The following is a 16,601-nucleotide window of genomic DNA, read 5'->3' as shown; positions in this document are numbered from 1 at the left end:
TGTCTGCAAATGCTTAGGTGGTTATGCCACATTTATCTGAACTTGTATTACAGCATATTTAATAGTCTGCATGATAATTGACTTGTCTCATTGCTTTGCCATCTTGCCTCTCTGCTTATTTAACAGGGACTGTATGCTTCTATATTGCTTTAAGATTCTGTCTGGACTATGAAGTATTTAAAGACCCTCTTTAAAAGCCTTTTTAAGACTCTAGGGTCTAAGTATAATAACTTGAACTTCTTAGAAGGTCATACTGAATAAACATTTCATGTCAATACCAATCATTAAATCTACATTTAAAAAGGGCACATGATGAGGAGAGCTACTCTCTCATTTTTCTTTTATAATTTGTTCTCTTTTGGCTGCTTCAATTCGGCTTGAAACCACATACTATAGCATTTACATTTTGTTTTGCCATTTTGCTGGCAAATCTTTCCTGGTTTCAAATCTTCTCTCTGGTCCCATATTTTCATTTGGCTCAGGACATGACTTTGACCCAGCACTGCCAGCCAAAATGTAACAAGTAAATCCAAGTGCATTCCCACTCAGTCACTGTCAAGAGCAGTGTCATACCCCAGCTCTCCTGACTTGCAACCCTAATGTCATTTTATACTTTCTCCTTTGCCTTCCTCTTCCATTATCAAATCTTCCCTCGGGGTCTTATAATTTACATGTTATCTGCAGTAGTATGATTCACCCCTTCTTTGCTGTTTTCTCAATTCTCATGGCCTATTACATATTACTACAACAGCCTCCTGGTTGGCCTCCCAGATTCTAATTGCTCCCCAACCAGTCAACACCCCCTTGCCAGGATAAGCTTCCACAAATATTACTTTTACCATAGGCACCTCTACATAAAAAATGGTAACACAATCAAATGTGAATGCTTTAGTCTCTCTTTGAAGTTTCACGAGAAATATTTACAACCCAGTTATCTCAACAACCCATCCCCCCCCTCCTTTTTTCTCTCTCCACCAGCCCCATTTCTCTTGTTTCACTTCTGAAGCTTCCACTAAAGCCACACCTTGCTTGCTGTGTCCACTATGTGACTTTCTATTTCCAAAACTCCAATCCTTTACAAATGCCATTTCCTCCAGTTGGCAATCCCTTCTGCCCATGTGACTGTCTGTTTATAACCTGCAGTTGTTGTGTTTAGTTGCTCAGTCATGTCCGACTCTTTTGTGACCCCATGGACTGTAGCCTGCCAGGCTCCTCTGTCCATGGGATTCCCAGCTAAGAATACTGGAGTGAGTTGCCCTTTCCTTCTCCAGGGGATCTTCCTGACCCAGGGATAGAACCCTGCATTGCAGGTGGATTCTTTACTTCTAAGGCACCAGGGAAGCCCTTATACTCTGCAATATCTACTTCTAAAAACATGACTTAACAATTCTTTGGGGATGGTTTCCATGATTACATCTGACTGTTCACTCCACACAATTGATATCTCCTAAGCATATATATTCCATTTGCCTTTCCAGTTGTTACTCTGTTTGTGTGTTTAGGTTCATCTGATTTCCATATTGGTTACCTGTCACCTCCAAACAGGTTGTAAATGTCTTGAGGGAAGGGTCCAGCCCTGATTTGCCTTCTCCTTCTGACTTAGTATCAAGTTCTCTACCCAAGAAGCATTCAATATATGTTAACTGACTTTGGGGAGTTACTTTTTTCTTTTTAAAAAATGTTATTGAAGGTGATTTACAGTTGATTTACCATGTTGCGCTAATTTCTGCTATACAGCAAAGTGATTCAGTTATAGTCATGGCTCAGATGGTAAAGAATCCACCTGCAATGCAGGAGACCTGGATTCAATCCCTGGGTGTGGAAGATCCACTGGAAGAGGAACCCATTCCAGTATTCTTGCCTGGAGAATCTCGTGGACAGAGGAGTCTGGCAGGCTACAGTCCATAGGGTCACAGAGTGGGACATGACTGAGCAACTAAGCACAGCACAGCATATATTCCTTTTCACATTCTTTTCATGGTTTATCTTAAGATATTGGATATAGTACCCCATGATATACAGTAGAACTTTGTTGTTTATCTACCCTATATATACTGTTTGTATCTGCTAATCTCAAAATCCCAATCTTTCTGTCCCCTAGCTCCCTCCACCTTGGCAACCACAAGTCTGTTCCCCGTCTGTGAATCTATTTCTGTTTCATAAATATGTTCGTTTGTGTTGCATTTTATATTTCACATAACAGTGATACCGTATGGTATCTGTCTTCCTCTTTCTGACTTATTTTGCTTAGTCTGATAATCTCTAGGTCCATCCATGTTGCCACAAATGGTATGATTTTATTCTTATTTTATGACTCATATTCCATTGTATATGTGTACCTCATCTTCTTTATCCATTCATCTGTTGATGGACATTTAGGTTGTTTCCATGTCTTGACTATTGTAAATAGTGCTGCTATGAACATAGGGTTTCATGTATCTTCTCAAATTATAGCTTTATCCAGGTAAATGCCCAGGAGTGAGATTGCTAGATCATATGGTGACTATATTTTTAGTTTTTTGAGGAACCTCCATACTGGTTTTTATAGTGGCTACACCAATTTACATTCCCATCAACTGTATAAGAGGGTTCCCTTTTCTCCACATCCTCTCCAACATTTAATATTTGTAGACTTTTTAATGATGGCCATTGTGACTTAGGCATTATTTTTTTATATAAACAAAGGTGCAAGCATCTTCACTTTTACAAGGTTAGTTATGGTTTCCAAAGAGTCTGCATGTGGTCTTTGTCTGCTATCTTTACTCAGACATGGAATAACCAGGAAGAGGTAAGTCTGCTATTGGCTAAGCACTTAATTCTGTATGTTTGAAGTTCAATTCAGTGAATAAACTGAGCATCTGATGTGTGCCAGATCACTGACCCCCACCCCAGAACTTCTGACTTACTAGGTACAGGGTGGGATCCAAAATATTGCATTTCTCACAAGTTCCCAATTTATGCTGATGTTGCTGATCTGGAGACCACACTTTGAGAACCAGTGATGTAGGCAACACAGAGGGAGGTCTGAGACATGGTCTCTTTAGGGATTTGCATTCTCTTTAGGGAAACGAGGCAGGCTCAGGAAACATTTAACAGCAGAAAATATTGTAAAGTATTTTAGTATTCATTCATTCAAGAAATTGAGTATGTACTAACTACATGCCCAGCCCTGGTCTAGGTGCTGGGGTTGGTTACATCAGGGAACATGATAGACAAAAACCCTTGTTCTCATAGGAGAATTTTAGTAGGAGAAAGCAGACAAGAAATAAAATACATATACCACAAGATACTCTTGAGTCTTAGAATGGAAAATCTAAGATGGTGGTAAGAAGTATCAGAGGGTATTTGAAATTTTAAATAGGTGGTCAAAGAAGATTTCCTAATTCCATCATTTGATGAGTATTTATTGAGTGACTATTATGTATCAGGTACTGTTATAGATCATGGTGATACATCCATGAATAACACAAATAATAAAAAGGACAGGTCCTTATAGAATGAATACACTTATTTGGGAGCAGGGAAATCTGGAATTCGGGATGTTAGCTGTCGTCAACTGATTATATGAGTGAATGGCTCCTTGCCCTCTCTGAGCCTTGGTTTCTCCACCTGTTAAATGGAACTGTTGGACAAATTTTCAAAATAGATGAAGTCCTATACATCTCTAAAGCTACAGGATGCTAAGTCCTTTAATTGTGCAGTCATTAAGTCATGTCTGACTCTTTGTGACCCCATGGACTACAGCATGCCAGACTTCCCTGTCCTCCACTATCTCCTGGAGTTTGCTCAAGTTCATGTCCATTGAGTTGGTAATGCTATCTAACCATCTCATTCTGTGCCACCCTCTACTCCTTTTGCCTTCAATCTTTCCCACAATCAAGGTCTTTTCCAATTAGTCGGCACTTCACATCAGGTAGCCAAAGTACTGGAGCTTCAGCTTCAGCATCAGTCCTTCCAATGAATATTCAGGACTGATCTCCTTTAGGATTGACTGATTTGGATCTCCTTGCAGTCCACGGGACTCTCAAGAGGCTTCTCTGGCATCACAATTCAAAAATACCAATTCTTTGGCACTCAGCCGTCTTTATTGTCCAACTCTCACATCTGTACATAACTACTAGGAAAACCACAGTTTTGACTATAAGGACCTAAGTCCTTTAGGCAATAAGAAATATGTAAGAGTACTTGAAGAAAGCTTTGTAGAAGAGGAAAACCTGAATGTTTTTCATAGTCATACAGGAGTTCTGAGGTGTGGGAGATGGGAAGGTAATTTCAGAAGAATAATATGAGCAGAACCATGGAAGCAAGAATGGGAGCCACAGGTTCACTGAAGAGTAAGGAGGTCAAAGGGATTTCATTGTAGAGTAGCTAAGATAGTTGGATAGGAGGTAGATGTTCAGTAAAGATGAGGTGGGGGCTGATTATAGACAGTCCTACATGGGAACCTACTGAGGATATTTTTTTGATCAGAAAACGATACCATTATATAGTCAAAGTAGTGTTTTAGGAAGATAAACCTAGAAATCACAGTTAAGTCTTCAACATTCATAATTTTTTTCCAAGAGATGATCTTTGAATCATGGAGGGTTAAAGCCATGCTTTGTTTTATGTCACTGCTCAGTGATAATATTGGTATCAAATGAATTTTGAGGTCTTTTACCAGCCCTAAACCAGTAAAAGTACTTGAACCAGTAACATGTTACTCATTAGAGTTAGGTTTCAAAATTTTGGGAGATTAATTAGGGTAGAAAATTCTTAATGTTTATATATTTTTGTATTCCTTGTTATCCCATGAGATATATGATTGAATAGATATTGGGTTTATTTTCAACCAGGTACACACACACACACACTCTCTCTCTCTCTCTCTCTCTCACACACACACACACACACACAAATAGTACTCATTTAGAGTGATGCAAATATCTCTAAGACTAAGCTCTTCCCATCTGCTTACTTGGACATAGATAACACAAGGCAATATTTTTGGAGATTATTCTCTTATTTTTTTTATATTTAATTAGCTGAGGAATATCCATATCTGTTGTGCATTTGCCTTTCTCAAGGCTGAAAGTAGAATCTTTACCCTAAAAGCAATTAGTCTAGAAGCAACTAAAATGATAGGGGTTCACTGTTCAAAACTTGGGTCGTGGAGACCCAGAGAAAGGTGTTTCAGGCAAAAATAGAAGATATGGGTTGTGTAAACACTCCAACCACAGCAAGTTTTACGTTAACTTTCAGATCAAGTTGTACCTTCTTAGAGACATAATGGTGAATTTAACAAATCATGACAGACCAAATTCACAAAACTCTCATTCTTTAAGCGTAGTTTAAACACAAGTTGAATATGACCTGTAAAATACTTAACTGTCTTCGGAATAAAATAAGCAGAAGTGACGATGATGGCTATATTACAGTGGAAAGTGATGATTTTCCCTTTCATTTTCCAAATTCTGTGTAATATTGCTGGATGGTCTATTTTAGAAAGTGGCAACTTTCTTTGAAGTTGTCTTGAAAAATGAGGCACACCCAGGCAGAAGTCTTTCAGCATTGCTGTTCAAAGAAAGCCACAATGGCTACAATGTCTAAAGAACTTTGGGATCATAGAACCCAAAGGGTTACTGGGTCACAAGGGTGATATTTTTCCCTTTTATGTATATATGATTATTTCTTTTTCATAAACAGGGGATGGAGAATTGTCGTGGGAACATTCTGATGGTGATATCTTCAGGCAACCTGCCAACAGAGAAGCAGTAAGTGTGAATAGCTCAAATAATTCAAGACTTCACAGCATCAGGCCAGACTGCCCTCCCTCCATAGCTACTGTCCCAGCAATTCCATAAAAGGACCTATCTCTAACACCATTTTTCATCCCTGTCCTCAGAAATTTGAATGCCATCATCACCAACCTGGAACCATTTAAGTGTGTTGTGTAATTGGTAACCGAGGCCAGGACATGAATACAAAAAAATCATAGCCCAGCCTTTAGGCACCCTTCGTCTAAATTAGAAGTCATCCTTTCAGGATGACTTGCCAAATATTTGTCTTCTGTAAGGAAGGCAAATCACTACCCCTAGCTCAACAGTGAGGACCTTCTGTGGGATTGCAAGTTAGGTGAGCCCATCCTTTGGGCATAGGTACCTTGGACATGTTCACATAAACCCTTCCCTAAGTCGTAGGCTCCCAGTCATACAGCTGGAAGAGAGGAAGGGTAGCAGCCAGATTCCCTTCCTCTACCTGCAGCGTCTTCTCATTTTCCCTCTTGGTGCTAATCTCAAAATAACTCTTAGGAGCGGTCATCTCTCTCTATGTATAGTCATAGCGTCTCTTATTCCTTTTTATTTTGAAATAATTAACAAGAAAGAAACCCTCCAATAAATATATGTTTAAGTACAGTGACACTCCAATTCTCTAAAAATCAGCAAGGCAGATAGTCCAGTTCAAATGATCTATCATATTTTGGGACTTTATATATAGAGTCCATATGTGATTGTATGAAATCATGAGTGTGCAACTTTTGAAAATGGCAAAGCATTGTAGAATTTAAAGAATCTTTAATTTCATAAAAAATGCACAAAAAGTACAAAATAAGAATCTTATTATCAAAATATGATAGATCATTTGAACTGGACCATCTCCCTTGCTGATTTTTAGAGAATTGGAGTGTCACTGTATTTAAACATATATTTATTGGAGGGTTTCTTTCTTGTTAATTATTTCAAAATAAAAAGGAATAAGAGATGCTATGACTATACATAGAGAGAGATGACCACTCCTAAGAGTTATTTTGAGATTAGCACCAAGAGGGAAAACGAGAAGACGCTGCAGGTAGAGGAAGGGAATCTGGCTGCTACCCTTCCTCTCTTCCAGCTGTATGACTGGGAGCCTACGACTTAGGGAAGGGTTTATGTGAACATGTCCAAGGTACCTATGCCCAAAGGATGGGCTCACCTATTCATCATACCCTTCTACAATAGAAGTATGTGTGCTCAGTCACTTCAGTCGTGTCTGACTCTTTGCAGCCCCATGGACTGTAGCCCACCAGGCTCCTCTGTTCATGGGATTTCCCAGGAAAGAATACTGGAGTGGGTTGCGATTTCCTCCTCCAGGGGATCTTCCTGACCCAGGGATCAAACCCACATCTCCTGTGTCTCCTGCATTGGCAGACGGATTCTTTACTGCTAGCACCACATGGGAAGCCCACAATAGAAGTAAACAGAGCAGTCAATGTAGAATTATTTTCATAAAAGCAAGACAAAAGGAGACAGCCTAAAGGCTATCTCTAGGGGCTTGGTTAAATAAACCCAGCCTATGGGACATCATACAGTTGTTAAAAAGAATGTGGTACTGAACATCAAAAGGCAGTAAAGTGGAGGGAGCGCCAAGATACAGTCTGTAAACAAACAATATACAATACAACATACAACAACAACAGACAAACAGGATACAATGTATACTGTCATTTACTTCTGTAAAAATTGTCTGTGCACATATGTAAATGCATATTAAAAGATCTAGAAGATTATATACCAAGGTATTAAGAGTGATACTCTCAAAGGGGTGCAAGTGGGCAGGAAGAAAGCTGCGTGCGTGCTCTATGCTCAGTTATTTCAGTTGTGTCCAACTTTTTGAGACCCCATGGACTATAGCCCACCAGGCTTTTCTGCCCTTGGGATTCTTGAGGCAAGGATACTGGAGTGGGTTGCTATGCCCTCCTCCAGGGCTCTTCCCAACGCAGGGATGGAACCAGTGCCTCTTAGGTCTCCTTCATTGGTGGGTGGGTTCTTTAACACTAGCGCCACCTTTGTGTTGTATCTTCTGTATTATTTGATATATTTCAATGAGCATGAATTAGTTTTGTAATAAATTTAAATGATTTTGAAAATTTTAGGAATTAGTTCTCAACAGACATTGTATATACGGTAAGGAATTATAGGTCAGGCCCAAGAATCATGAGGGTGTGGAGAAGGTGTTGATCCAGGACCTAATAAAATAATGAGTACCAACACAACATCTCAGTGTGGCAAAGGTCATCACATGTGCCACTTCTGACTTCATGTCCCCAGCTTGCCAACGCCCTCAGCAGTGAGATTAAAGGATTTGCATTTGTTTTATTGCGAGGTCATATTCTTTTCAAGACATTCCTGTTTCCAAATGAGTGAAGAAGGATTTGTGGGTGGAGTGGAGAATACTCTGGATGTCTTGAAAAAACAGCATTCCTGCAAGAGAGAGTGGGCTTTTCAGTTTGCGGGTTCCTATAGACCCCAAGGAAGGATTTTCTCCATCCAGCAATATACCAGCTTTATACTAAGTGAGATTCCTTCCAGATCCTGATAGGAGAGGATATCAGTCTCCCTGTTCTGTGTTGTGAACTTCACTTTTTTCTCAGCCCCAATTTTTTTTTTTTTTTTATCATGGTATGATATTGAGAGTAGCTAAGTTAGTCACTGCCAACCAGATGCCATTCTAAGCCAAATTTAGGTCTCAGTCACCTTAAGCTGGGTGCCTTAGCCCCCAACACTAAGCACTGTGGCCCACTCGGTGGTTTTGCTAGTAATGCCATTAATTTTCATTTCTTCTTGACTTCATCACAGGCTAGCCCTGCCTCCATCGTTGTATTTCAGCCTCATTTTATTGTTCTTCTTAAACTGCTAGTCACAGAACTGGACTTAATCCGATACTTCCCATAGCTAAAAAGGTCAAATGTAGAAGGCAGGACCTTGAAAGAGTTATAAATTTTCAAAGGAGGTCAAGACCTATCTTTAGAAACAAATATTTGGGCCTGGTAGGCCAGCATGTCCAGATGGTTCCACTTTATTATAAATAAATATTTTCCTTTGTTCTACAAGGGATAGATACTGTGGGATATGATTTAAATAATAAATAGCATCTGTAGTAACAGAAAAGTATGTACCTGGCACATAGTAGGCACCCAATAAATATGTGTTGAATGAATGGGCATGGAAGGTGGAGTGAAATGTATGTGTGTATGTTGTAAAGATGGAGGGCAGACCATTCCTTAATGTTGATTTATAGAAATTTCTCCCAAATCAGAGAGAAATTCTTCAAACTTATTAGAAGGTAAGAGAATCCCTTCTGAATACCCTTTGCAGGCCCATGGGAGGGAAAGAAGGGCAACCCTAACAACACATTTCCTTCTTTGTGGGATTTTTTTTTTTTTTTTGGCATTGCACTATGTGGCTTTTAGGATCTTAGTTCTCTGACAAGGCATGGAACCCATGCCCCTTGCATTGGAAGCTTGGAGTCCTAACCACTGGACTGTCAGGGAAGTCCCAACAACACATTTCTGATTCAGTAGACGGTGCTCTTTAGTAGACTGTTCCTATTCCCAGGGAACCATCACAACCTTGGGTCAACAGAAACAGAGCTGATTGGTTTATTTTGCCAAGTGGGCTGAAAACCCTCAGTTTACCAAGTTTTACAAAATGCACAAGTAGGAGAACCTGCAATTCAGTGATGACTCCTTTGTAAAAACTTAAAATGGTTTCCGTTTGATTTCCAGCTCTTAACTTTATATAAACTGGTCCTTGTTCCATCAGGGGAAGTGTGTGTGTGTGTGTGTGTGTGTGTGTGGTATGTGAGTAGAAAGAAGTAGCCATAGTGTGGAAAGCCAAAACATGAAAGCAAGCATAATTTTGTTTTGGACAACAGCCAAACTCTGATTTTGCCCCCAATAGATTACTCAGAGATTTACCATCACCAATTCTTAGCAAAACTGAAAGAATTTGGCATACAAACAATGTGAAGCACATAAAAATCCGTGTCCCATTCACATTGTCAGAACAGTGCTGTGGATAGGAAACTGGCCTGAGTGTCTCCCAGACGGGGATAGTACTAGGTTACTCGTGACTAAGATGTCATGTGCTTGTGGCTATGTGGATTAGAATACATTCAGAAACATTTTTCACATTAAACTTTTTTTCTGTGTAGGCTCACTTGCGACTGTAAGAGATAACGCAGAGAGATGGTGTGTACACTTTACCCAGTTTCCCCAGTGATGCGTGTGCACGCATCCTCAGTCGTGTCTGATTCTTTTTGGTCCCATGGACTGTAGCCTGCCAGGCTCCTCTGTCCATGGAATTTCCCAGGCAAGAATACCCCAAGAGTGGGTTGCCATTTCCTGCATTTTCATGCTACGTTGCTTCAGTCGTGCCCAATTCTTTACAACCCCATGGACTGGAGCCTGCTAGGCTCCTCTGTCCATGGGATTCTCTAGGCAAAAATACTGGAGTGGGTTGCTGTGTCCTCCTCCAGGGGATCTTCCCGACCCAGGAATCGAACCTGCAGGCAGATTCTTTAGCACACACAGTGAGTGCACTTGCAAAACTGTAGCACAGACACAGAAACATGAAGGCATTTCCAAGGCCATTTCTACACTTTCATGTTTCCTGTCTCTGCCAAAAAAAGCCCATATATCTTAGATACTGGAACAAGCCAAGAAGAAATTCCCGGGTAGCTTCTACCATGGCGGGGGATTTTCCAACACCCGGAAAGAACTGTGTAACAGCCAGCTCAGAAGCCCAAGATATTTGTCAATCCTGCAAGTCAGTAAATCAAATAATACCAAAATATTGAGCAGAAGAAAACAAAGCCTCGCTCTGTGATTGTTTCTACCTAACTGGTTTTGACCTGCTTCCTCAAGCAGCCTATTATTCAAGACTGGTTTTAAAGATAAGCTCCAATTTCACTTACAACTCCAAGGTGTTAATGCCTCTTTCTCCTTCCTGTTAAGTTCCCAGGTCAGACAGGCCTCTGGTAAGCCTCTTTCCTTTGTTCAAGGGAAGGACTCTTAAAGAACCATTACTCCTAAATCAAAATCACACATCACCACCCCTACCCTGGGGCCAAAACAGAAGATCCTTTATGTCAGTGATTCTCAACCTGGGCTTCACATTATGGTTCCCTGAGGAGTGTCTAAAAATCTCATTGCCCAGGCCTTACCCCAGACCAATTCAATCAGAATCCCTGGGGGTGGGATCAGTATTTTTACGGCTCCCCCAGGTGATTCTCTGTGCAGCCAAGGTAGAGACCAGTGGTGTGTGTGGTTGTGAATGCTGTAGCAGACTTCTATATAGGAGAGAATTTTTCTTTGCAGCAGCTTTTAAGCAAATATTTGTGGACTCCTGAGCTTAACCAGATATGATCTCTCTCACGTCCCCCTCCTGTTAGCCTTCCTCTCTCCTGCCCTGCTCTCCCACTCTTCTGCCATCTCCCAAAACTCGGTCTTCACTCTTGCCCCAGATTAAGTCCCTCTTCTTCTTGGCCTCAGTTTCTCTGTCTGTAAAACAAGTCTTAAAAGAGATGAGGTTTGGAGAGAGCTGGGCTGGCCTCTGATCAAAACTCCTGAGGTTTTTGTGTGTGTGTGTCATGAATCATTTTTCTACCCTTATCATATGTCCAGGCTCTGAGTCCCTGGTACCGAGCTTTTCATTTTGTGTTTGCCCACATGAATCAAAGAACTCCTTGTACTTGCAGCTTATCCTGGGTCAGCAATCTTCTCTCTCAAATTCTAGCCCCATTGAACCCCCTCGTTTCGGCATCAGTAGGACACCCACCAGCTAAACTGTCCTCTCTTTGGCAACTGTATTCCTTTGGCAAAACTTTACCAAACTCTAGAAAGGACAGAACAGTCTGTAATGGCCTTTGTGGAATGTGAGTTGATTGTGGCAGAAAAAGACATATGAGCCATTGTGGGAATGAAAAATATTTGCACTGAGAATACTGTCTGTGTGCATGATAATAAATTGATGTAAATTCTTATTGTGTAAGTTTTTATAGCAATGTACCAGCATGGGCTTTTCTTGGATATAAAATTAATGTTCTCTTTCTCTTACTCCAGCTCCTATTCACTCTCTCCTTCTCCCACCAAGGCCTTCCCACCCCCTAACCAGAAGAGTAATAATAATTCCCAAAGCTAAATTTGCTACATATGTATCTATAGAGCATAACTATAATAAATGTTTTATGGGATGGTGGGGTCAGGGGACCCCATAACTACCATCTCAATGTTCCCTGATATTTCTGTCATTGAATATAAGGATCTTCCTTTTTAATTGCCTGGTTCTTTCAGGGGATCCCCCTTCTCTTACCCCTGACAATTACCCCTAAAACACACTATTATTTGGTTTTAAGCCTTAAGGTTGTAGCCTATGTCCATTCCATTCTCCTCTACCCCTATTCTACTTCATCTCCTGGATGAGGGATGCATAGCAGAATATGGACTCATCGTGTGTCTTGAACCCTTGCTGAAAGAGCAGTGATGGAGTCATCTGTACTACAAGACTCTAAGCTTTCATGAGGGACTGCAGCTTTCCTTGATCCATTCAACAAGGCTTTGATGAGCACCTTCTAGAGGCTGGAGACTATTTTAAGGCACTGGAGATACAGCGGTGGATACAGCAAAGTCTTCACCTCTGGAGCTGACATTCTAGTATCATCCTACACAATCAATGCTTCTGTCCATAAAACGTCTGGGGTATCTGTGCCCTGCTGTGTGACCTCATCTCATTGCCTGCATCTGCCTGCATGTCAGTACCTCTTATCCAGATGAGACTTGCCTCCTGCCTCTTCCTCCTATCCAGTTCACCCTACACATTATCAGGACTCAGTGTTTTGAAACACAGCTTTCCCCCACCCCCCCATACTTAAAAAGAAAATCCCTGAAAGACTTCTATACTCTCACCTCTATTGCCTACCAAATAAAGTCCTCGCCCCTTAGCCTGTCATTTCAAGTCCTCCATGATCTGGCTCTAACCCACTTTTGGAACGTTATCCTCCAACTGTTCCCTTTTATGGATTCTATGTTCTCTGCTACACCTTCTCAACTTGGAAATCTCTGCCTGAAATATTCCTCACCAAGTCTGCCTGTAAAAAGTCTGCTTACCCTTCATGGCCCAGGTCACAAACTCTCCACGACTACAAGTTCTCTGTCTTGGTCTTAATTTACACAGCATTTTATCCTTATCCTTTGGCCTTTGGCCTCTATCACACTCTGCCTTGTATTGCAGGCAACAATCTAACTTCTTAAACCCAAAGGTGAGATTCTTGGGAACAGGAAAGATACTTTACCCTGGGGGATTATGTTCTCCCTTGAGGCTAGTCTGTGAATCTAGTCCAGTCTCCTACAAGGAGAGAGACATCTCAGCTACCCGTGTTGTTCATCCTACACATCCCAATGTCTCTATTGGGTTTGGGTGGACATGGAGTTAAGATTAGAGCTCATCACCAAAACTCATCAAACAACCTCTAAGGTAACTAGATTCGTCTTGGTCTCCTCATGGGCAGAATCGGAGGGGGCTGAGTTTGTCCTTTTGTCATTTCACAGAGGCATTCTTACCACCGCTCACACTATGATCCTCCACCGAGCCGACAGGCTGGAGGTCTGCCCCGCTTTCCCGGGGCCAGAAGTCACCGGGGAGCACTCATGGATTCGCAGCAAGCCTCGGGGACCATCGTGCAGATCGTCATCAATAACAAACACAAGCATGGACAAGGTAAGGGACAGGCTTCTTTGGTACCACACCCAGTCGGGGCCTCAGCGGCCCCAGTCTTTGGAGGGCTGGAGCTAGGAAAGGACCCTTTATCCTGTGCATATCAGACATTCCCACATGGATCACTTACCATCCAGTCTACCATGCCAGCGTGGACAAGCAGCTCCAGGGGACTGTCAGTCCAAAGGCCATAGTTTATATTTCAGGCATATCTGTCCTTAAGGACAAAAGGTGAGAAAGCTGTGAATCTAATGCACCATCCAGCATTTTATCCCATGCCCCTGGGGGTTGAAAGTCATTTGGGAAAGTTCACTGGGGCTTTAACAAGATGAAAGGTGGTTGGTTTTCCACCCGAACACCCAATCTTCAAAGGTACTCAGCTCTAAACGCTTCTAAATTTCTCATCCGAACCTTAGAAATAGCAATTCTTACCCCTCGTTGCCCCAGCTTCTCCTGGGACTCTTGTTGAAGGTACTTATTCCAGGCTCCACATGCAGGGATTCTAATTCATAGGAGGAGATTATGCTTAGAAATGAGTAATCCATTGAGAAATCCAGAAACCTCCTGGCTGAGCCACAGGCAGACTGATTAGGTTAGTACCACTGTGTAGCCCACTCAGATGACCAGCTGACTACAGCAGGCACCCACACGAATCCACAGCCCCATTCCCTCCTGCACATAGTTCTCCACTGAGACCCTGCACCGCACCTCCCTACCCCACCAGTAGTGGGGTGGGGAGAGAAATTCAATCAAATAATTGACTGCTTCTTACTTTTCTAGGCATCCTGTCAACCAGTTCATCAGAGCACAAGCTCAGCTGGTTCCTTATTATGAAACCACAAACATGTTTTGTTTCCTTTAAAAGAAAAATCAAAGACAGTTCTCTGAATGGGTTAAAAGTAATAAATTATTAAACCGAATGATTGAATAACATGGGTGAAAAACAATCCGTTAAAAGAACCCCTACTATAAATTTCAACAAAGCTAGTCAGGCCAAAGCTAGTTGATCACATCTGTTACTAGTTAGATGTAAATTTCAGATTACAGATTTTTTAAAAAATTAATTGCTTTTGAAACTAAGAGGCTTAAAAGAAGAACATTCAAAATAAAACTCTTAATAAAAAATGGTGATCTATTAGCAGAATTGGAAATATTTACTATTGATCTGGGTTTGATTTGAAATTTATTATTTTGAAATTCCAAGGCATTCTGATATGAATTTACTAAAGGAGGAGTTTAGGTAAAGATGCAGTTTGATTTTCAATCTTAAATTGCCTTGAATAGATTCCATTTGCTCTGAAAGAATTTCAAAGTCTTAAAAAACAGGAGAGGAAATGGACTTTGAAAAATCCTAAATCCCATAATTTCCACAGACCTCTTCATTTTCAGGGCAGAGGCTCATCCCTTCATTTCTCCATGTCCTACAAAAGCCCCAGCTGGTTTACATTTATTCATTACCGCCATTAATTTGGACTCAGCCGTTCTCTCCTGACCTTTTTCTATTATAGTTCATTGGAGAGTCACTTGTGCCCACCTCCAACTCCCAACACCCCAGCTGGATGACTCAAAATCATCTTGAGAATTTGTTGGTGAGGAGAAGGCTGTGTTTTACCCTAGAGAATCGATCTCACTGTATTACTTTCAGTGTGTAGGCTCTCACCTGGTCTGGATGATTCCCCTAGTCCAAATGTTTAAGGGAGAGGTAACCTGGCTCTCCATCACTGTGGGTCCTGCCTGCCGTGCTTCTGTCCTTCCTGCTGACAGCATACTCCTCTGAGATACATCTCCTCTGTCCCTTGCTAGACCCCAAGAGGAGAAACAATAAGACCCCATCATTCTTGGGTCCAGCCTAAGTTTTCCTGAAGCAGAGTCTGCACCCACGTGATCACATTGTCCAGAAGGGAATGCCACTCTCTGGAGAGGAGAGAGAAGAGGGATGGACAGGAGAGAGAACAACACATCTGGTCCATCTTGTCCTGTGATTCCATCCTCACTTTATCTTTCTGTAATTCGGTTCCTCTCTGGTTTAGGGTCTTTGAAATCTTTACATAGATTGACCTGTTAGAGTGCCTAGTACTAGAACAGCTCTTACAGAGGATAGGAAAAGGCAGCCAACATCATCCATATTTCCTAATGTGACCCAGTGGACTTGAAGAGAAAGAAATAGCCCAGTGAGTCATCCTTCTGAGGCCATTGTCTTGCAGCCAAATCAGTCAGTTCCTAGAAACGCCCCAAGTGGGGCTCCTTCTCCCACCCTTGCCCCGCCTTAAGTGATAGGACCCACCCTAGAGATGTTGTTGATTTCAGTGCCTACAGGTCTCCCCGGGTATGATGAGGTGATGGGAATAATGAGAAACACACCCAGTCCCCGTCATGGCTGGAAATCTCCAGAATGTCTCAGCACTTTCCAAAAGGAGAGAACTCATTCTCAGACCTCTCTGTTTGCAGCATGGGCAGGTCTTACATCAGAGCCTAGCTCTGTGCCTTACCTTAGGAGTCAGATATGTTTTGGTTGGTTTGCACTGAAGGTTGTTCCTCTGACGCTTTCCCTTCATAGGCCCCACGGCCTGCAGCCCAAATGCTTGTTCTTACAAGCCCCACCCCCCAAAAAAATAACATGGAGCTGGTGACTTCTCTTCCACTCAATAAATGTGAGATCACCAAAAGGTAGCTGGAGGGCAGGCAGTGATTCACTGTAGCCAAATCTCTACAGCCACTATGAAGAGATGGGATGTTACCAGAAGATTAGAGGCAAAAAAAGCTACCTTCCACCATTTACCCAGGAGGGGTGGGTCCTTTCCCTCTCAATCTTGTCTCAGCACTTTCTTTCCCATGTCAGAGAGTAAGCTAGCACTATTACTCTCCATACCCACCTGTGTTACTAGATCAGATTCTCATAGCATTTGACCTGAAGGGATTTGCTTCAGGATCTGGAAAAACTCGGCACTTTGAGAAGAGCAGTAGTGTTTGCTTCTAGCCTCCCCGGGCAACAAACCTTCCTGGGAGATTTTCATCCCTAGAAGCACATCCACTTGGGCCATCCCAGTCCTCTATGGAACTGCAGGTCTGAATGCAGCATTCTAGGAGGTT

The 16,601-nt window shown here is 41.8% G+C and overlaps 1 protein-coding gene across 12 annotated transcripts in view; it reads left to right on the top strand.

Annotated features, from left to right (window-relative positions):
- The window catches only part of CHRDL1 (chordin like 1), a 134,055-nt gene that overhangs the window by 102,550 nt on the left and 14,904 nt on the right, over positions 1-16,601 (top strand). For all 12 annotated transcript variants that reach the window (XM_059883258.1, XM_059883261.1, XM_059883257.1 and 9 more), the window contains 2 exons: positions 5,686-5,753; positions 13,346-13,514. In XM_059883258.1, coding sequence (XP_059739241.1) covers positions 5,686-5,753; positions 13,346-13,514 — 237 coding nt within the window. The remainder of the gene's footprint in view (positions 1-5,685; positions 5,754-13,345; positions 13,515-16,601) is intronic.

Source organism: Bos taurus, chromosome X (assembly GCF_002263795.3).
Source record: "Bos taurus isolate L1 Dominette 01449 registration number 42190680 breed Hereford chromosome X, ARS-UCD2.0, whole genome shotgun sequence".
Lineage (NCBI taxonomy): Eukaryota > Metazoa > Chordata > Mammalia > Artiodactyla > Bovidae > Bos > Bos taurus.
This window is presented reverse-complemented; position numbering and strand designations above follow the sequence as displayed.